We start from the raw sequence: 21,925 nt of genomic DNA on the forward strand, positions 1-21,925 counted from the left end.
TAGAAGCAGGGGTAAAGGAATTCTGCAGGCGCATTTTAATGAAGCTGTCGTAGATTTAAAACGTCTTCCACAACAGCTGTCGATATGCAGTAAATTGTCTGGTATGAGCCCAAGATAGGTCAAATGCACAATCTCAGAGTCAAGGATACTCTATTAAGAGCCGATTTAACGCTCACCACTTTACTGTGTACCATATAATACATGCTCATTTGACTATATTGATACTTTCCCAAAATGTCCCAGCGATGAAAACAAAGCAAGTTGCGTGCCCACTGCAGAAATGATACCACCATGCTAATGGTGCATGAGACCATGCAAAAATCTTAATTATCTAACAGAAAATAACGGAGTGACCTATACGTGCAAAATACCCAGAAAACGATTTGCTTACGTCATTAAGGATCATTTCCTTCCCCAAGTAATGCCGAACTGCGCTCAGATTTTCTGTTGGTTAGGGAATTTTGCTCAAGGATCAGCGTCAGCGTCCTTACGGATTTTTGCATATACGTCTTTATATTGCTTCCCCTGCAACCCAAGTTAGCAGCCCGACTACAGAGGACACGTGTTTCACTGATGCCATTAACAGCGCAGGTAATGGGTGATGTCACTTTTTTCACGGTGGATTGCATGGGCGAACGAATAGACTGGTGCTGTTATAGGCTAATTGTACATTACGTACAAGACTTACAAAACATAAGTGCATTCGAAATGGCAAAAGAACAGTAGGCTAATGCTACTGCAAATTGAATAAAATACAACGTTCACACTTTCACTTGTTTTTGAATTCGTCCACTCTTTCGGGGTTGCGCAGAAAGCGGTCGAATCATGCCTTAGCCTAATCGGGAACATTGCCGCTGGCTTGGGAAAAATCTTGACTGGGAAGCACATAACCTGGTGGGTTCTCCTGACTGCAATTCTCAAATACTCCGACCCGGAAGACAGGGAGTGAGGGGCAGCTGTAATTTGACGCAGTGTTACGTTGATCTACTTTTGAATACCTGGAGTACAGAAGTTTCTCCCTCTGTTTTGAGGAGGAAGAGGGGGAGAAAGAAAGAGAGTGAGCGAGAGAGAGAGAGACTTGGCAAGCAGAGAGAGCAAGAGGCAAAAGACGACAGGCAAAATTCAAAGGGGGGAGGAGGGAGAACTCGCTGGCATAATCTGTACACGGAGCCACCCAGACTCTTCGCTTCCCTTGTCGTAACTGTGCTGTTACCCAGAACCAAGCGCGGATGATCTTGATTTGCACTGATGCACTTGAAGAAGGGACGCTGAAGAACTGCCGCAGAGCTCGGCGTGGCGAAGCCCTGTTTTCTTTAAACAAATGAGTCACAGCTCTTCTCTGATTATTTCCATCCCCCCAGATCAACTGCTCTATCAAAGTGAAAAACAGTGGGTCGATGGTGCGCAATTAAATCAAGCAAGTGGGAATTTTTTATTGAAATGCGCATTGCCTTTCTTCAGTTATGGTAAGATCATTTTCACTTGCTCTGATTTAATGTAACGTTGTACGATTAAGACTTGCTTTTGATCGTGATTATGCACACTGTGCTTACCATTCAAACATTGGAATGAAGATGTAATTCTGAGTTGGCTGTGAGTGGTTCGTCACTTTTATGGATTTTCTCTTCATTCGTGTGTATGGCAATACGCTATTAGCAAAAAGATTATTAACAAAATGAAAATTAACAAAAAAGTATTAGTTTCATGGACAAAAAACTGCTTATTTTTGTGACTCGTCAAAATACAAAGGGAGTAAATTGAAGTTGAAAATTGATTAAATAAATTGGAAAGGCTTGATCGTATAGCAAATCAATCTACAGCGCTTGCAATTAATGTATTACAGTGTGAAATGCGTTAAGAAATAGAAAGGGAAGTATTGGCAGTCGTCTCCGTACCATTGAGGTGTACATTCGCATGGAATGCAAGATATGTCTGCACACAGAAGCCAGGAGCCCTGCATGCAGACTCACAGTGAAGTCGCGTGGCTGCAGCCTCCCACACCACATTCAATTAAATGGAACAGGTAGAAAAAGCATGCCATATATTGGGATATTTAAAACGCACACCAACTACCTGGTTGAGCTAAAGACCGTCTTCATTCCAATAATCATACTTTATTTTATTTCATAATATACACAATTGCCAGTGACTTAGCCAACTCTATTCCACATATTATAAGCATATACAGCTTTGAAAACCGCATTGTTTGGTGCATTTTAATTCGTATGTTATTATTATTATTATTATTATTATTATTATTATTATTATTATTATTATTATTATTATTATATCGCTAGCCATTTGGGTAGCGCAAACTGAAAATCAACAGCTCAGGGGAACGCCTTATCCCCAAACCTGCAAATCGAGCGTATGATGGATAGAAAACCGCATCTGCAAGATCGCTCTTCCTGCTGCTAAAGCAAATTTTCCACGGAATTACACCTTGACATCACATTAATATGACATCATACCTGGCACCTAACGACACTAATACATTAAACGTTTAAAATATTTTCTGACTTGCTTGCTTACCATGTAGGCCTACAAGATTTAAAACGGCAACATTCACCATTTATAACACACACACCCACACACACACACGCATGCACACACAAACGCACACGCACACGCACAGACACACACACGCACACACGGAACTTTAGGTTAAATCAAAGAACATACAGAAATTCTAAATGTTTATGCCGCTTACCCGTGGAATTCTAATAAGATGTTGTAATTAGATGTCTCGCATTACTCTCACCAAATGAAAAACAGATTGGCTTCCAAATTCAGCATTAGTAAATTATTATTTTATTTCTTTCTTTCGCCTCTGAAACGGACCATTCACGCGCTAGAAATTCTCTTTTGCACAATTAACTCGTGATTTACTCTCAAAAGCTCAGTTTATCAGAAACCATAAGTTACGATAATAAAGTTTACGACCATACCAAACAAGGCCCTTTAGGCCCCACACAGTAAAATGTCCAGTGTTAATTAAACTCTTAATCCATTACATTTGGTCCCACTTTGGAATGTGGGACCAAATGTTATCTGTGAAGAGTTGAATTAACACTGGACATTTCACTGTGTATAGGCTATGTGTTCTTCTACGTAGTGACATCCGAGAAAAAAAATATTTTTCGAATTGCCAAAATATCAGTATACAATATCAGTATGTTTCAATACGATATTAATTTAAATAAAATGGACACAATACTGCAGTTCATGAAACTTAACATTCACTTTCATCTATTTTAGTTAAGTAATTCTGCAAATTGAATTATTATTTCCTTTCTTGGAGATGAATACTTGAAACTGTTTAGAATTGGTGACAAAGAACATTGAGATTAAATCATTCCATCGTATAGGCTACTGACAATGATAATTAACAATAGGCTATGAAAACCTTTAGCATAACCAATAATGAACCATTTTACTTCAAAACCAGTGAAATGAGATAAACCAAAGGTTGAGACTGAGTCAGAGAAATAAAGCACCGCAGATAAACAAACGTATTTTGTCCACACCTGAAAAGGTACGTTTTTTCTCCATTGTACAATGGCATGAGCCTTCCTATAATTACACCAGCTATGGGGAAAAAATATAAAAGGGTTGTCTGTAATACACTGGAGTATTGCTGGCGTGTGACTCCAAAATTAAATCACCACTTTTAAAAAGCTAATGGCAGCTTATTGGGGGAGGGGCTGCAAATTATTTGGTCTCTAACGTGTTTCCGTTTCCATGATACAAATAGAAAACAAAAATACAAGATGCTTATGCCCGTTTTTCAATGACCAGGCAGTTGTGTTTCACACTAGACACCACTGCAGGCCAAAAAGTCACATATGACCGAAAAAACATATGGTCAAAATGCACTCTACTTTTCAAAATATCCACTGCTCTGCGAAAATATTTATTTTATCTGCACCCCAGTTGTGACAAATGTTGCTGAATTACGTCAGACAAAGACACTCCGGTAGCCTTATACGATTTTGAGCCTGAATGTTAATCCAGTTACAGGCAAAGGATTCAAGGTCTCTATTCTTCTGAGCCAGTGTTCCCTCGGGCTGGACTTGTGACTTTTTGTTGCTAGTTTCAGGCCCCCTCTGCTAAGCCACAATCGAATTATCCGTGAGTAGTACAATAATGCTGCAGCTGGTTTGTGTCACTCTTTCTCTCTCTGTAATCAGGAGCTCGCTTATTCCTCACCCGCCCAAACCTGGTCTTTGCCCCATTGGACAATGGAAGGCGATCATGCGCGGTGGGAACAAACAGGTTAAGAACGCTAATCCGTGTCGCGACACTTGTTAATCATTTGAACGATTACTGCGGCTATGAATGTCATTTTTGTCAATCATAACCAATCTTTCTCATTATCCTAGAACAGCGATGTGTTCAGTGTATAAACACTACCATCGCCTGTATTAACCAGTATAAAATAATGTTTAAAAAAAACAAACAAAAAAAGAAGCATTCCAAGCCTATAATATATACTCGTGTTGTCATTATATTACCGGGACAATAGTAGGACAATACTTAGTCTTACAATCAGGTTAAAAGATAAAACCCCCACCAAACCAAAGTTAGTCAGACTAGTCACCGCCTTGGTAAGGACAGTTCAGATAAAATATTGTGGGTGACTGTAGGGAACCTGTTGTGTACTCGCCTTGTGACTGTCCCATGTATTTGACGTAAAGCCAAAATATGCATCCAGCAGGCCAGATGACGTGGATGTAATTAAGGGCAGGCCAATCCACGACTATCCAAAGTAATTTTCAGCTATCGGAAATAGATGTGGCAATGATAACTGTTTGAAAATAGCATCCTGAACACAGCATGTATAGGACTGTACGTGGAGTCGAGTGCAGAGGTGTCTAGTTCAGACTCATGGTTCAAAGACATATGGTGCTAAAGGGGACTTCAAAGTAGCAGGCTTCTGAGGACAGTGTAAATGATTCAATATGTGGTAATGTCTGAAAGACAACAATCGGTGTTGGGATTTCTATCAGCCAATTGCCTACTGCCTTGATAAGTCTTGATTATCAATACATTTTAAATGTTCCAACCACAATCTTATAAAATTTCTTCAACAAAACGCGCTATTAAATGATTTAATGATAAAATTTCAGATAACCATGACAAAAAAGATACAGTTGATGAGCTAATGTTAGATTTATTAGCCGATATGACATAAATATTGAACGTAATCAGTTCGAACATTAATTTTACCACAGACTCACATGATTTGACGATTTAGAGACATAATATATATATATATATATATATATCTGCTGTCTTTAAATCCTTGAATCCCTGGACTGACGAATCTGCATTCTTAGAATCCGTCCGCTGGGACGTAAATAGATCTCCTTCCCCTCGCTCACTCTCTCGTTTTGTATTATTAAAAGTTCATTTCCTGATTATATATTTTTTTTCTTCTCTGTGATGCGCTGACGTCAGGGTGCGGCGTCAGAGTGGCGGCTAGTCGGCCGGTCAGGGCCCCGAGCTCTCTCCAATTATTGCCTGTCAATCCTTTTTAAGTTCCCCACCCCACCCCATCCCACACACACGTACGCGCGCGCGCACACACACACGCGCAATTTGCGTGGGAGAAGTGGAAACATTTTTAATGAATTATCGGTATTTAAGTGGTGTACACAAATGTTTTTTGTCATTATGTTGTTGTTATTAATACTGATTTTCTATTGTTTCAATATCCTAATTAACATGGTTTAGCGAAGCTCCCTTCATTGATTTTCGGGACGATGAATCATTTGCTCATTACCGTCTCAGTGAAAGTGACGGGGGGCTGCAGTGAGAAGTGTCACTGACCCGGGCGGCTAAGCCGGAACACCCCGGCCAGCGAGTTTATCCTGCGGTTTGCTGCGACATTCAACCCCGCAGATGGTAACACACCAGACAAGCAGGTTCACTGAATAATTTATTCCCATCAAGTGTTGCTGCAAGGAGTTTCGCGGCCGGTGAGCGGCGATAGGTGTTAAAAAGCGATTGAGAAAAGCGCACGTGGAACATTTCTGTATGCAAAATTACAGCAAGACTGGAAGGTTAGGTAGTCTATAGCTACACGTTATTTTCCTCAGGGCAGAGGTAACGTTATCAAAAAACATCAGACACAAAATGTGAAACACTTGGCAATTCACGTTTTGTTTTCAACAACAAACGCCTTTCTGACAACTCCTCGTAGCCTCTGCCAAAATATTAAATTATAGGACTTCACGTCTAATCACAAATCAGCGTAATTTGCGGGACCCTGTCTTTATATATGTATATGACACTCGGTTGTTTTGACAACATGCAACTGTGGAAAAACAAATGTGCATACCCAGTAAACAGCAACTAATTGTCTTTTGAGTTAAAACGCGCGCACCATGTCTTAGTGCTATTGAAATGTAAAGTAGGTTTTTCCCTGATTAACAAAGCGTCGAATTGTATTTATTTCCATGCTTTTCTATTTTAAAAGGGATGTCGTGGCTATTACCTCAGTATAATTACCGCCACAGAGTTATGTGATTAATGATACAGCAAACAGATTTCAGTTTATCAAAAGAGGTATACTTCAACTAACATAGCCTAATATTAACAGTATCCATTCGAGTTATTTCGAGCGCAGTTTTAAAACATAACTACTTATTAACCAAATTCTGCGTTATTACTTACATTTATTTTATCAAAGCTCATGGTAAAATATTCCTACATGTTTTACAATGTTACAAGTCATTTTATATTGACAAAATGTCAGAAACTATTTTAAAGAACTGTCAGAAGCTTAAATTTGGAAACCATATGCTACAAAGTGAAAATTGTCTTAGCTTATTGACTGCTCATTGTTTTTGTTTTCAGAAAGAATTACAATATTGAATTGATGCCCCCGTTTGGACACACTTTCTCTCTCCCTCTCTCTCTCCTTTAGGTTTTGTGTGAAAATAAGTCATTATCAAGGGGCAATTGTCCCGTTGATTCAGGTCGCTGCAGAGATCTCAATAAATTACCGTGTTGATTAATATGTCTTGAGATGTGTGGGGCACGGAGAACGGTGCTGTCCGCCAGTTTGAGTTTGGAATGGAAATTGAGGAGTGAGGGTTCTCCGCTGACGAATTAGCCAATCACAAGAAAGGCTAATGTCCATTGGCTAGCAGGAGGTCATTGCCGAACCCTAGACCCCGCCCCTGCGCGCATGATATGGAATTTACTGGCGCCAGCTCTGACAGTTTATACAGCTGCATGTCGCTAAAAGGCCTCTCTAGTCAGCAGTGGCTTAATCGGTAGACGACGCTGCATAAAACAAGACAAAATAAAATAAGCAGACTGTTAGAGCTGCGCGAACACCGAGCAAAATTTGCAATATCCAGTTGTGACTCTGGACTGGACATGCTCCCAACGGGACTGTAAATCGGAATAAGAGAAGTATTAAACGAGAAAGGGGGGCTCTAAAAGGCATTTCTGATTTTAAAACTGTAAGTATCCTTTTATTGCAATGAATTTATTTCAAAGTCTAAATTAAGCTTGTTCCGTTTCATGTTTTAACTGTACCCAACTGACTTGAGGCGTTTGTGATGACCGGTATAACTCTACAGGGTCGGCAGAGGGGGTGGGAACAGCTTGTGTTCCTTATCGTATATCACATATCTCACATGCATCGCTTACAAAACACAACTTAGAGGAGCGAGAGACACAGTAGTTTGTTTTACAGGAACAACTACCAATACAGAACCACTCTAGCTCATAAAAGTACACGTTTGAAATATTAACTTCCTTTACTTGGTTGTGTTACAGGTGTCCAATGCCAAGCATAGCCCGATACCCATCTGAGAGAGAGATCGAGACTTCGGCTTTGTGAGAACAAGTTGGGAGGACATTATTATCCAGTTTTTAAATAAACACCTTTCACGGCTTCTGGACAAAAACACTTTTTTCAAAGAAACGAAAAGGAATTGCCGAATAACAAAAAGATACTGATAAACGGAGAGCAACAACCGTGCGCTCCCTGGAGGGGCATTCCAGTTGCAAACCCTACTAATTTGCGGAGAGAAGTTTTGGAGATGGATGTAGCAGCGGATCAAACTCGGTGGATGGCGCATCACCATGCTGTACTGAGCGGCCAGCACCCAGACTCGCACCACCCTGGCTTGACACACAACTACATGGATTCAACTACACAGCTTCTGCCGCCGGATGAAGTGGACGTTTTCTTTAATCATCTGGATTCGCAGGGAAACCCCTACTACCATAATCCCGCTCATGCTCGGGCCCGAGTTTCTTACAGCCAAGCGCACGGTAAGATGTCTAAGACTTCCAAAAAGTTGAAGTTGTTACTTCTATTTGTGTAAATATGTTGTAGCGTGTCGGGCGTACTCTTACTATTCAGTCACTAAGAATGATATAGCCTACGTATCTTGTGCTAGGTTACTATGACGTTAAATCTCTATTAACGTCAGCCCTTCGAAAAGTTTAAACAGCTTTATTATACACAGACTACATAATTGACTGTAGCCGACAATTATTTGCTATAAAGTGAACCTCTGATTTTGTAAATGGGTGCTCAAACTTTTATCTCAACAAAATATATTCACCGAAAATAAAAAATAAACAACAAAAAAGGAAGAGAGGGAAAGGGAAACACAAGTAATTTAACCCCTCTCTGTTGGAGCGGGGGCTTTCAGAGGGAAGAAAAATAAAAGGAGAGAGCGAAGCACTTCCCGGATATGAAATCAAAACGAAAATCGTGAATAATGTTCCCACTATTCGCGCTGAAGCTGTGCGAGGAAAGTTTGCAATGGCATCGAGCAACAGATTTAACAATTAGCTTAAGTTCTCTTGTTGCGAAATGCAATAGGCCATACCGTAGGCTACATGTTGCCTTTTCTGTCGGCGACATTAAACTAAACAAGACCAGGAAAAACATTTATTCTTTTGCAGGGAATTCTTAGACTGTTTTATACACGGGGTATATAGGCAAACTATGCGCATGTGGGACACTACGTTTTAAAAGTGTAAGTTCCTAAAAGTTACGAATAGACAAATGAGGTAAATATTAAGGAAATACTATCGAGTTATATTTTTCGTTTTCAAGCTATAGCATTAGCCACAGCTATCTGGTTACAATTATGACGGCATATGACAATATATTTGGTACAATGTCAGGAGTGTATTGTATGTCTGCCACAACAGGTGAGAATCAAATTCCTCACCACTTGGGAAACTTTCTTTACAATACTATAGCCTTTCAATACTTTCTTGAACACGAAGAATAAAACGCGTAATTTTTTCCCCAGCTCGCCTCACAGGGGGTCAAGTCTGCCGGCCGCACCTTATCCATAGCCCAGGTATCCCCTGGCTGGACAGCGGCAAAGCAGCCCTCTCCGCGGCTCACCACCCCAACGCATGGGCAGTTAGTCACTTCAGCAAGCCCGGGCTGCATCCCGGGGGCTCCGGAGCTCCAGGCGGCCTGTCCGCTGTCTACTCCTGCAGCAGTACTTCAAGCACTGCATCGGCGTCTTCGCTTACCCCGGCGTCCCACTCCAGCCCACATCTTTACAGCTTCCCTCCTACCCCTCCAAAGGATGTGTCTCCGGATCCTGGGGCCGCGTCCCCTTCCTCTTCATCAAACAGAATGGACGAAAAAGAGTCCATCAAGTATGTGTCGCTTGCGGATGGCATGAAGATGGAAGGATCCAGTCCGCTCCGAAGCAGCCTGGCGTCAATGGGTGGCCAGACCCCATCAACACACCATCCCATCCCGACCTACCCTGCTTATTCGCTCCCGACGGCGCATGACTACGGTGGCAGCCTGTTCCACCCTGGTAGTCTTCTCGGAGGATCGTCGTCCAGCTTCACTCCAAAGTGCAAAAGCAAAACCCGCTCCTGCTCAGGTAAGTTTCTATCAACGGACGGTTTGTTGCCATTAATAAAAATTTAAAGATGGTTTGCGATATGCCACGTGTGACACCCAATATATTCATTAGAAAGACAAGTGGTTCAATTTTGTGTTTGACCAATATGATCAAACGTCTATGGGGCTGTATATGTGCACAAACCTTGTGACCAAATCCCGTTGTTTTTTATGAGACACAAATGAAACGTCTATGCAACTGTCCCGTCAAATTCGCAGTTAAATGAGAAACATGAGTATTATTCAAACACTAACAGTCTGTTAAAGAAACGCATCCAAACTGGTACAAGTCGGCCTACGATGCATCTAAATATGATTTTCAAAACGTATTCATGTCCTCTAAACCAGATAAGGTAACCAAACTATTCAGTTGGTAATTGACAAGACAAATGTTAAGATGTTGCCCACGAAAGCTATAAAAGAAAAAATATGCTTCGAATCACTGTAATTCTGAATGCTGGCAGCTTAAAATAAACAAAGCTTTTGGTTCCTTTAAAAACGCGGTTAAATGTTCCCAGAACCTATCCAAGTGATCACCCATATTTATCAAGTAGGCCTAAGCCGAAAAATGCCAGATCTGTATAAATGTAACATTGAGTTAAGTTATTATTTTATACATGTGCAAAAGGGATAAATGTAACTCAGTAGAGTCACAAAGTGGATTTCAATCCAAATGTCCTACTAGTAAGCATGCGTTTCACTCGTATAAAATGGCTATTAAATTACGGCTATTAAATCTCGCTAATGGTTTTGGCCAGAAGTTTACAGATGTCGCTGTTGTTTTTAAAAAGAATCAAGAAGGGACACGAGCAGGATATCATAGTTTTACAAACTTTATATTCTCCTTACTTAAGTCTTCTTCTTTTAACACTAGACAGGGTTGTCTGGTACTGTCAATGTTCATCAGTCGACGGATTTTCTAAGTTAATCATAAAATTGGATGCTATTAGAAGTGGTATGCATTATTATCAGAATTAAGTGACCTATCATTACAAAGCGTAACCTGATTAGTTAACATAACAAGCGCGGGGACAAAAGGTACCCTACTGAAATCTTCGTTGAATTAGTCTCAGTGATACCTGGGGGTGGGTATGGGGTGTGTGCAGACGGGCTAATGTTCGCTCTTTTGGGTTATCTTATCGTGAAGTAGTTGTCAGAACTTGTTTCAGTAGCCCTAATCACATGTCGATTCAATTCGCCACCAAATGTAAACACACTCTCCTTAGATGAAGTTACACAAACAAAACCAGTCGCGGTCAAAGTCTCATAAATAAATACGTCCACTACATGCAGATGTAAGCATGGGGTTCCTCCACTGACAAGACTTAATGCCATTTTATCTATTATTTTATATTAACTTTCAAATTATTAAATCGAAGCGGAGACAGATATAAAACGCTTGACACAACGCGAATTTAATACATCCACAGCCGATATCTAAATCCTAAAAAAGCTTAAAGATGGAAGATATAATATATTTTCATGAATTCAAACATAAGTGTAGGAAAACATTTCCTTCGTAGCAAGACAATTCTATTTATTCAGGCTATTGTTTGTTTTAGAGATACCTTAAAACGAGAAACGAATCGGTTCATTAGACAGCTGGAACACGAATAAATTAAGCGTTTATGAAATAGATACATATTAAAAAGTACTGGCATAATTTTCTCCTTTTACATAATTACGCATTGCAGGGCTAGAACACTATGACTGACGTCCCGTTGGGGCAGAGGTAGTAAGGGTGAAAGCTGCATGTTGAACTAATATGTCCCTCGTGGCGTCTGTTGTTTAGAGAACCCGCTTCATGCTTTGCTGTTTTTTTCTGAAATGTGGACTATATTATACATTTAAAGGCAGGAGTCACGACGCTCCGTCTCCTGCCATATCCTGTCTACCTCCAAGTGGACAGGGCACGACATGCACCCCCGCCCCACTCCTCTCCCCAAGACTAACAAACCATTGCGACGCTACACGCCATCAATGGCAACAATAAAGCTGTTTGTTTTTTTGAGTATAAGGTCTTGGCTTGCGGCACTGAGTAGCAGAGAATGTAAACAGAAAAAACATTTATATTAGTTTATGTGAGTCCAATATTGATTAAATGTACTCTGTGAGAGTTGAGAAATTTGCTGTGTACTTTTAGAAGATCTCAGTGGCAGTAAATTATATATAAGTTAAGTGGTAATATTAGGTTGCCCATCACGTCGGATCAAAAGCCGTTCGATTGGCTAATAATAATAACAATTTGAATTATTATTATTATTATTATCATCATCATCGTCATTGTTATTATTATTATTATTATTATTATTATTATTATTATTATTAACAATAACAATAATAATAATAACAACAACAATAATAATAATAATAATAATAATAATAATAATAATGCGTTTTACATTATGTGCTCTAATGTAAATTTAACAAACAAAAATTCGATTCGTATCTCCATTTTAATTATAGTATCACACTGAGGACATAAAATACCTTTAAACAATTTTATTTACATCGTGCCCTTTGTTTGAATTAGTATTTTAGCTCGTTTGTTTTTTTTCAAGTATTCATTATTTTGAAAAAGATTATTGTCCCAACGTGATCCATTTACTACCCCTGCATCATACTCCCACTTCTGACACGTTTATTAACTGCTTAGTAAACGGACTGAATTGATATTGCCCTCAAGATGTATTATTATTATTATTATTATTATTATTACTACTACTACTACTACTACTATTATTATTCAAGGTAAATTGATTCAGGATGTGAATTCAGGAACCTGGTAGTAGCCTTTTTACCAAAATGATAACTGTTTTGACCTTGCAAATGTCGATTAGACTACATCATAATAATAATAATGTAAAGTGTGTCATAAGTAAAACGTTAATAGCAAGACAATATACTTCTTACTCCATTAAGTCACACATTTGACAGAATCACACTATAGGCTTTATGAGGACCAAAGTATTTGGCTGTGCATCAGCTCTGCTGATAGATTAATGAAGCACCAGTTTCCCCTGGCACATTAGGATAGCGGTTGCTAAAAAAACCTCTTCCCCATCTGTGAGATCCAACATAGATATCTGTCACCTTGCTAGATTAATCTTTAAGATGCTGGCATGGTATAATTTTGGAAGTCACTAAGCATACATACCTTAGATCTGCTTCCTGTCGGACTAACCCTGCATTCGGCCCCATCCCCTCTCCCCAGCCTCTCTTCCTCTCTATTGCTCTGTTCACATGGTCTGCGTCTGGCATGTATTCCCCTGACTGAAGCAACAGCCTCATTTAAATCAGTGCAGTTCCCACAGACTGTTAGTTCATCAATTCCATCGCTTTAGCACAACTAGAATTCCAGTGCAAAGGGGTATGGGGAATAAACACTCTTTTTTCACGTTTGGGTTGGTGGGGTTGGGAATGGTGTTTGAGTGAGATACCAAGGGAAGAAAAACCTCTGTAAAATAGGTGCGTCCAAAAGAGGCATCATGATTACTACACAGTGTAGGTACCGATCTGTGAGAAGAGCCAGCAATGGCTGAGGTTTCACTGGGAGATGCCAATCACAAATTATATCACTGCTCCACACATGCCGCAGTATCCATATTCCCTAACCCAGCACAGGGCTTGTGCTCTTAGGCCGGTAAAGACCGCAGGGATAACAGGACAGGTGATGAACACAAGCCTGTGCTTAAAGCCCACATAAAGGGTTACAAAAGCAAATAACCAGCCACAATGCATAAGGTGTAAGCTCAACAAAAATGGCAAGCTTCAGCATCCAGACGAATATTTACGGTAGTTACTATATGTGGGAACAACTATGTGATACCCTACACCACTTTTAAAGATTATTTATAAAGCCATAATTAGCTTAAAATTTCTGGTTGGCAACCACTGCCTAGCTTGGATGTTATGAGCTTCACATGATCCAGTCAGCAGCTGAATCTGACCAGCCATGGAGTTACACAAGCCAATCAGACAAAGAAAACCCAGGAGCAGTTTTTGATTTTTCTGTTCTAAAAGTCAGAGGAAGGTTAAACACATTTGCCTACATTTGCCTACTCAATACCGAATACACTTTCCCAAACACCCTACCCTGTGTGGTACCACTAAAATGAAAATGCAATTAGTGACAGAAACAGAATGTAATAATTAGGGCTGTTACTAAAACAAAGACAACAACACATGGAACTTAATTTAAAGACCACATTCTACACAATTCCCGAGCCCACAGAACTCCACAGGATATATGCATAATTTCCGTGTCCCTGCCTCCACACCCAATCTGTCATGATCTTGGACTTTACTTCACAATATTGTTCTGGAATTTATAAACTGCTCTTTGCAAATGGAGCATCCATTAATGTTATACAAACACTCTTGGACAAACACTGAAGGGCTAATACGGCTGATCAGTCTGGTCACAGTTAATGAGTCAAACATTTAGTGATAATATGTAGGCAGCCTGGTTGCACTGAAAGCCTGCTTGTATAACAACACACTCCATATTTTCAAGAACAACCAAACAATATGATAGCCTTACAGAAATATTCGACTTCAATACCGTGACCTTTGCTCATGAGACATTTGTGTGTATACCTGTGTCCCGGGGTGTTTATTCATAAATTTTATAAATATCCCTTTGTTTTCCCCCACCTGCATGCTGCTCAGAGGGACGAGAATGTGTCAACTGCGGGGCCACCTCCACCCCCCTGTGGCGGCGGGACGGTACCGGGCACTACCTCTGCAATGCCTGCGGCCTCTACCACAAGATGAACGGCCAAAACCGACCCCTCATCAAGCCCAAACGCAGACTGGTGCGTATACCACAACTATCGCCCGGCCTCTGAGAAGGGGGTAACTAAGAACACAAGAGGGGACCATAAACACAATTCTAGGAAAGTTATATTTTCCCGATCAGCTTCCTGGAATTGTGTTTCACACTCACCCTGGTGATCCCATACAACGCCTGTTACAATACAACGGCTATTGGTATTGTTACTGCTATCATTATTGCTGCTACTTCTGATACTGTCACTGATAGTACTCGTGTGGGTTTTATTATCATCAATGCAATTCACAGGCTATTATTGGTGTTCTAAATTAATTTGTTTTAATAAGTCTTATTAAAAGACTTATCTTATTGACTTAGAATGATCATTTGAATAATGTATACACCAAGGCCTCAGCAGAGAGGACCGTTTGTTTTGAACGTATAATGTTGTAATGTTGCTGTTATTGTGGATTGGCTTTCTGAGCTAAATGTCAGACCCACACAATAAAATGTCCAGTGTTCATTCAATCTAACAAATAACATTTAGTCCCACTCTGGTGCTACACTGGACATTTTACTGTGCATATTCGTCATAATTTACGTGTGATGATCGTTAGCGAGGTTACGGTCGGACTGCTTGGTCCCTGCGCTTTTCGTGGGAGTGTTATAAACGAGTATGCAAAATCTAGGCACAATAAGCACAGTTTCGCCGGAGCAAATGGAAATGATCAAAGGATAGCCTATCATCATCGGGATTAAAATAAATGCAAATGAAATGTTTTTTTAGTTATATAACAAATTACACAGATATGGAAGGGCGCCTAAGTAAAAGACAAATAATCCGGAAAAGTACTACTGATAGAATTAGATAAAAAGTACTACCACTGTACTTCTCTATTTAACATTTTGTTTATCGGCTAGAGGAAAAAATATACAGACCACATAATTACAAAACAAAAAATAATATAAATGGAGACATTGTTTACACAGTCCGTTATATTATTATTGCGTTGTTGAACTTATAATATACGACATCGAGTGTTCAATTGAAGTAAATTGTGGAATTTTAGACGTATGATATTTATGATTATGATCATTATTATTACTAGGTTCGGTTCCAAGCTAACTGAAAGTATACCACCGTTTTGAATGACCCTAATAATAATAATAATGATAATAATAATAATAATAATAATCAGTAAACAGATACTACCGCAAATGTATTGTCGATTTACTTTCTGGGGGCGGATGAGCGCTAAGCGCTTTTTATTCGATATAATATGATTTTTAGTCACTGAATTTAAAGCCAGTTAGAATATCTGGATAACATAATCTATTAGAGTGAAATTCAATGCAAACAATTAGTATCCTGAAATGCTGTCGGTAGAATACAGATAGAAGCGCAACTTCTCCGTGACCTTTTCTCTATTTTACACTCCGAAACAAAGCATTTAATGGGACAAAGCAGAATTTACTAATTGTATATAATTAATTTAAGGTGGTAGCAAGTCTAGCTTAAAAAAACCACTTGCGCTATGCATTTATGACATTTTTCTAGGCTTACATTTGATATGGCCTCTACATGTAAAATCATCGCAGTAGTCTACAATATAAATTATATAAAATACGTGTGGCTTCTGCGTGCATGACAGAATTTAAAAAATAGAAATACAGCCTGTTTCCAGTTGTTTTATTTCGCTGCCCATAATTGTTCAACAGGTTCCAGTCAGATGTAGTAGTTGTAAGAAAATACTTAAATGGATATAACTATTCGCTTTTAAACAGGTTTTGGAACCGAACAAAGAGGGGCATCTAGCGTCTCCAAAAATGCCGTGGGCTCCGTCGAACCTAACCCCATGAATTCGTGGCAGAGCGGCCGCGCGTTCTTACTACAGCTATAGAATTCCATCTAGCGCTCCAGATCTTATGATTCTGACTCAGCAGTGGTTTACACGCTGCGCCTGCATCAGGTTTACACGCAGACATTTGAATACGTAGACGTTGCCCGGTAGCCCTGCAAGTTTTATTGATTTTTGTTTGTTTGTTTGTTTGTTTGTTTGTTTGTTTTGGAATTCGCTGAGATTAGGATCAAAAAGTAATACACATTTCAGCTAGAAATAATAATCATCGTGCCTGAAAGCAAACATGATGTGGGGTTATTGCTCTCCTGGTTTGTCTGACTTCTACAATAATACTCCCAGCTGCTTGTATCAAACAAAATACTGCTAGATAGCAAAATGTCATTAACATCGCTACTCTAGGCTAAACGAATAAATAATAATATATAACAATAATAATAATAATTAGTATTAGTATTAGTAGGTGTAGTGATAGTATAGTAGCAGTATCGCTATTATACAAGGAGAATGCATTAAGTCTAGTCTGCCTCCATTTTCTTTTCTTTCAATTTTTTTCGTTTAATTAATTTCCCTCTCTTGTTCTGAAAAGTTCATCACTTTTTTCCATGGAGTCATTCGCCACTACTTTGTACTTTTTAAGCTCAAGTGTTTTCTGAGCTCGTTCAAAGGCCATCCAGTTGTTTCCTATCCGGATATCTGCCCTGGACCGATAAGGAAGCCGGGCTCACGCATGTTTCCGTCTGCAACTAACCGCGCTGAATTTTCTATAGTCCTTACTGGCGAGACCTCGGCGCATACAGTAAAGCGATTAGCACATTGTAGGACCCAGTTTTGTGTTGAGAGACCAAGGGGCGACGGGGAGGGGGGAGGGGGGTACATGGAAAATAAATGGATTTATGTTCTGGCCCAGTTGTTTGCCAAGGTCAGGAGCCTACGCAGTGCACGCGCTTGTCGACTTTCTGTTTTGTACAAATTGGAATAGTCCCTTGTTTTCACAGTTATCTAATTTCACATCAACTCCATACCAGGGCCTACCTTACTATTGCAGTGTAGATTACTACTGAAGGAAAAATAGATTTTCGCATATGGCTGTAGGGGTATACTTAAACTGCATGCTTATAAATGTTTCTTATTAAGTGTGAAAATGGATCGGCAATGGGTACAGAACGCACTCACAGATTGTACATCAGAGGTTTTTACCAGCTCCCCCGCCCTCTCCATTACAGACAGTAGGCTACATTTAATCTACTAATGAACGAAGGTGTAAGAAACACCTAAGAAAATACTGATTTATAACTTAGTATTAAAATGTATTATAAAAATAAAAATATTTGAATAGTATTGTAATCAGATATATTAACAAACTGTGGCCCAAGGGAGCGAAAAAACTTGCTAGTCTATGAAAGGTATTATGTTTCCAGTACATTTAAGAACAGAAACACGAAACTGCCATAATTAGCTTGCTGTTTGTTAAAGTACCCCAAACACAGAAAGACCTAGCTCAGTACTTCATCCTTGGCCGTCGGCATTTCATTCATGTAGGCCTACCTTTAAATAGCATTGGGGCCACTTCAGATGTAACAGTTCGTAATTGAAGCAGTACCAAAGGAAGTAATGAATTCAAAGCGTCAAGCGGGTGGAACTAACATCAATATTTTACTTTTAATTCGATTGCAATGTTTTAAATAAAACTCCCATGAGTATCTATAGGTTTACACAAAATTGTAAATTGTTAATGTACGCATCATTTCTCGCTTCATTTTCAGCTGAAAGCTTGCATATAGAATACTCAAAAACACACAATGTAAATGCACTGACATAACCGTTCCCGTTTTAATTTAATTTCTAGTTTCAATTATTTTGCGACATGTGCTAATGTAATTAATTCATTTTTCCACAGTCTGCTGCGAGACGAGCGGGCACCTGCTGCGCTAACTGCCAGACAACTACGACTACTCTCTGGCGACGCAATGCAAATGGCGATCCAGTGTGCAACGCCTGCGGGCTTTACTACAAACTGCACAACGTAAGTAGTCTACGGCCGACGGCGAAATGTACCTAGATTCAGTCGAATGGGTCAAGTGGGCGGACAGCTTTTATTGATTAACGCAAGGGGGAAGACGGGGACGCAAAGCCTATTTATCCCGTCAAGCGCAACCCGTTGACCGTTTTTCTCTTTCTTTATGTCTTTTTTTGCTTTCATTAGAGGCGTTATCCCCAAGAGACAGAAGAGGGTAGTAATATCATTCAAGCAACGGCGTCTGTTAAACTGATGGGTGTTTGGTTAAAAGTAGCCTTTTCAGATTCAGCGTGGCTTCCATCGCTATTTATTTGAAGTAGATATGTTGGCTTTTAAAAGAGATTAGACAAAAGCATTATAAGCGTCAAACTATACAAATTGTCATTTCAGTGCTCCCTAATACAGCTTGCTATTACCTCTATTCATCAGGCTTGGTCCAGTTAGTGACGATAAGAACATGTCCAGCAAAGACATTTTTAAATATCTATTCTCAGTGTTGGTCAATATTGATATAATAATACTAAATGACTATGGCCAGGATGATTGCTGAAAAATGAAAACTGTGAATGTTGTTTTGTAATTAACATAAATTTGTACCTAAAAGAGCACCCCTTGTAATCCTTCCGTTTTCAAATAGATAAAAATCAGACAATATTTGTTTATGGCTATATATACTTAAAATTATTACAAGTAATCATTTTTAAACACGTTTCCATTAAATTCCAGCTAGTCGCATCCATGTCCACTTGTCTAACATCCTACATCCACCTCTTCAGGTGAATCGACCTCTCACCATGAAGAAAGAGGGCATTCAGACACGTAACCGCAAGATGTCCAACAAGTCCAAGAAGAGTAAGAAGGGTGGTGAGGGCTACGAGGAGCTCTCCAAGTGCATGCACGACAAGGCCTCGCCCTTCAGCGCCGCCGCGCTGGCTGGTCACATGACACACATGGGTCACCTGCCACCTTTCGGCCACTCCGGACACATGCTGCCCACCCCCACCCCCATCCACCCGTCCTTCGGCCACCCTCACCACTCCAGCATGGTCACTGCCATGGGCTGAGCCTATAGCTCCCCCTAAACCTCCCTGCTGCGCCGAGTAGCCCATATCCTCCCCTTCAGCTACAGGAGGGGCACAGGAGTGTGAGCAAGCACGTGAGTGAGTGAGAGCGATAGAGAGAGTGAGCGAGTGCATGTGGCTGCGAAGTGGAGAGCAGCGAGCTTTGTTTTCCTATATTTTTTTATCGGGGGGAAAGCAGTGTGATTTGGAATTTTAAGAAGGTACAGAATCTGGCTTGATAAAGCAAAGAGGGAGATAGTGAAATTCAAGAGACTCGTTGAATTTTTTTTCTCTCTGTACTATAAGGATGAGGGGGATAACAGGAGCTGTGGAAACAATTGGGGCTCTTTACCCTCACTGTAAGGGCCACCTGGAGAATTCAGGGTGCAAATATTAGACTATATTATTATTTTTTGTCACTTGGTACCTCCTCAGATGAGCGGCGCTCAAAAGATCAGTAGGGGTTACTGTCGCCCACCAAACTCCCATCATGTGATGTCATCCATCCATTGAAGCACTGCCCCTCCCCCCTCCTTGTGAGCCCTGCCCTTTCACTGCCCCCCTCCCTCATCTCTCCACCGCCACCACCACCAGGCCCTGAAGCAGAGGGTGGGCACGTCTGTAGAAACTGTGAATATTGTAAATGTCTTAGATACAAGAGGTGGATCTGCCGGGAGAGACTGAGCGATTCCCTCCGCATTGTTAAATATATGCTGGATTACTGATTATGGACTTCTCCTATTTTTAAAGGACTTTACGGAAAAAAATAAGCAACAAAAAAGTTTATAAACCCTAATTTGAAAACAGTTTATTATTATTGTTGTTATTATTATTATTGTTATTGTTATTATTATAATTCGGATAATTTATTTTCTTTCTGCATTTTATTTCTTTTCCTCTAAACATATGGCTATTGTTATCGTCATCATTTCTATTATTAATAGTAATTCAAGCAAACACTGACTTATTAGCCAAGGTGCTTTCCCTGAGCTGTAAAACATGACTTTTGATCTGAAAATGTTTCCTCTGCAAAAAAATAAATAAAGAGATCCATTTTTGATACTATATATCCGCTCCATCATTAGACTCCTAAATGAAAAGCTACTAGAAAAGAAGCTTTGTTTATGAATGTCTTTTATGTGAAATCTGAGGCTTTTGATGGACTGCAGGTCTCTGGCACAGAGATCCTCATGGACCTTTCCGGAAGGCTATCTCTGCTTCACATCACTTTGGCACTGCGCTGTAGTGTGCACACGCCTGTATTTCGCTATTCTCTGTGTTGTCAACTTTACAGCTTTTTTCTAAAAAATAAAAATTAAAAAAAGGCCGGCTTCTACCTGCTTGTTGAAGTAAATATAACCTGACAATCTAGAAACAATTGCATACTGATAATAAAGAAACTGTACGTGAAAGCAATGCTTCTGAGATCTTGTTTTCATTCCTTTTCTGAGCCTGTCGGGTGTAGACAAGGGCAATCACAAAGGTGGATAAGGCTCAGCCAATCACTGCTTTTCTTAGACACTACTTAAAACACTTCAGGCCAATAGGCAACATTGATGGTTAGTTGTAACATTGGAAATGCAAGGCCCAGGCTGAACAGGGTGGCAGAACAATGTGGTCAGTGAACTGGAGATTATAATCAGAAGGCTGAGCACTGCTGTTGTAACAAGATGTTAATGAATTAGCAATGAATCACATTAGCCAACAACCAGTCATATAAATGGGTTAAACAAAATCTGAGCTATGCAACTTGTGTTGGATAAGGGTGTTTACCAAGTAAATAAATAAATAATGAATTAGGGTGTAAACATTTTTGCTCGCTTGTGATGTTGAACCCAACTGTTGACCCAAACTTCTTCAGTAGGTCATGAACTGTACACCATATTTGTTGTGAGTATACATATTATGTTCTTTTCTTTAAGACCTTCTGACAGCTGCTCCTCATCTGCAATATAATATGTAAATCTCACTCTGAGACAGGGCACTGTTATTGTGTTTAGTTCAACATACTGTCTCAGACTGACAACAAGGGGTCTTCTGAAAAGGGGAATCTTTGGCACTCTCCGGTGACATAAAGCAGGACTGAAGCTCTATGGTACAGAATGTGTACGTGAGCAACAACATTTATACTGAAGGAAACCAATAGCTTCCACAGATCTACAGCTCACGAGCATCACTCCAAATATGGCAGCCTGTACAGAGGAAAGCAGCTGATCCACCCAACATTCAGAATTCCATAGTCCTTCAGTGAGTTGGTTCATGGCTGGCATCTATCAAATGCATTTACAATGAGAAAGCACT

General features: G+C 39.9%; 1 protein-coding gene across 4 annotated transcripts; it reads left to right on the forward strand.

The window, feature by feature from the left end:
- The first annotated feature begins 979 nt into the window (after window positions 1–979).
- Window positions 980–21,036, forward strand: gata2b (GATA binding protein 2b). 4 transcript variants are annotated; one of them, XM_035383174.1, is made up of 6 exons: window positions 980–1,466; window positions 7,795–8,295; window positions 9,294–9,890; window positions 14,570–14,727; window positions 18,444–18,569; window positions 19,340–21,036. In XM_035383174.1, exons 2-6 carry the CDS (start codon window positions 8,061–8,063, stop codon window positions 19,625–19,627), a joined length of 1,404 nt encoding a protein of 467 aa, XP_035239065.1. In that variant the 5' UTR covers window positions 980–1,466; window positions 7,795–8,060; the 3' UTR covers window positions 19,628–21,036. The 4 variants fall into 4 exon arrangements, with proteins under 4 accessions (XP_035239065.1, XP_035239064.1, XP_035239066.1 ...); XM_035383173.1 differs by lacking the exon at window positions 980–1,466 and adding an exon at window positions 7,211–7,475; XM_035383175.1 differs by lacking the exon at window positions 980–1,466 and adding an exon at window positions 7,211–7,475 and having other exon boundaries at window positions 14,573–14,727.
- Window positions 21,037–21,925: the final 889 nt, after the last annotated feature.

The sequence above is a fragment of the Anguilla anguilla genome, chromosome 11 (assembly GCF_013347855.1).
Source record: "Anguilla anguilla isolate fAngAng1 chromosome 11, fAngAng1.pri, whole genome shotgun sequence".
NCBI lineage: Eukaryota > Metazoa > Chordata > Actinopteri > Anguilliformes > Anguillidae > Anguilla > Anguilla anguilla.

Excerpts from the sequence above, each read along its gene's own strand:
- gata2b (XM_035383174.1), top strand. The coding sequence starts at position 8,061 with ATGGATGTAGCAGCGGATCAAACTCGGTGGATGGCGCATCACCATGCT. Across the intron at positions 8,296-9,293 it reads TTCTTACAGCCAAGCGCACG|CTCGCCTCACAGGGGGTCAA; the intron begins GTAAGATGTCTA and ends TTTTTTCCCCAG. Across the intron at positions 9,891-14,569 it reads CAAAACCCGCTCCTGCTCAG|CATGCTGCTCAGAGGGACGA; the intron begins GTAAGTTTCTAT and ends TTCCCCCACCTG.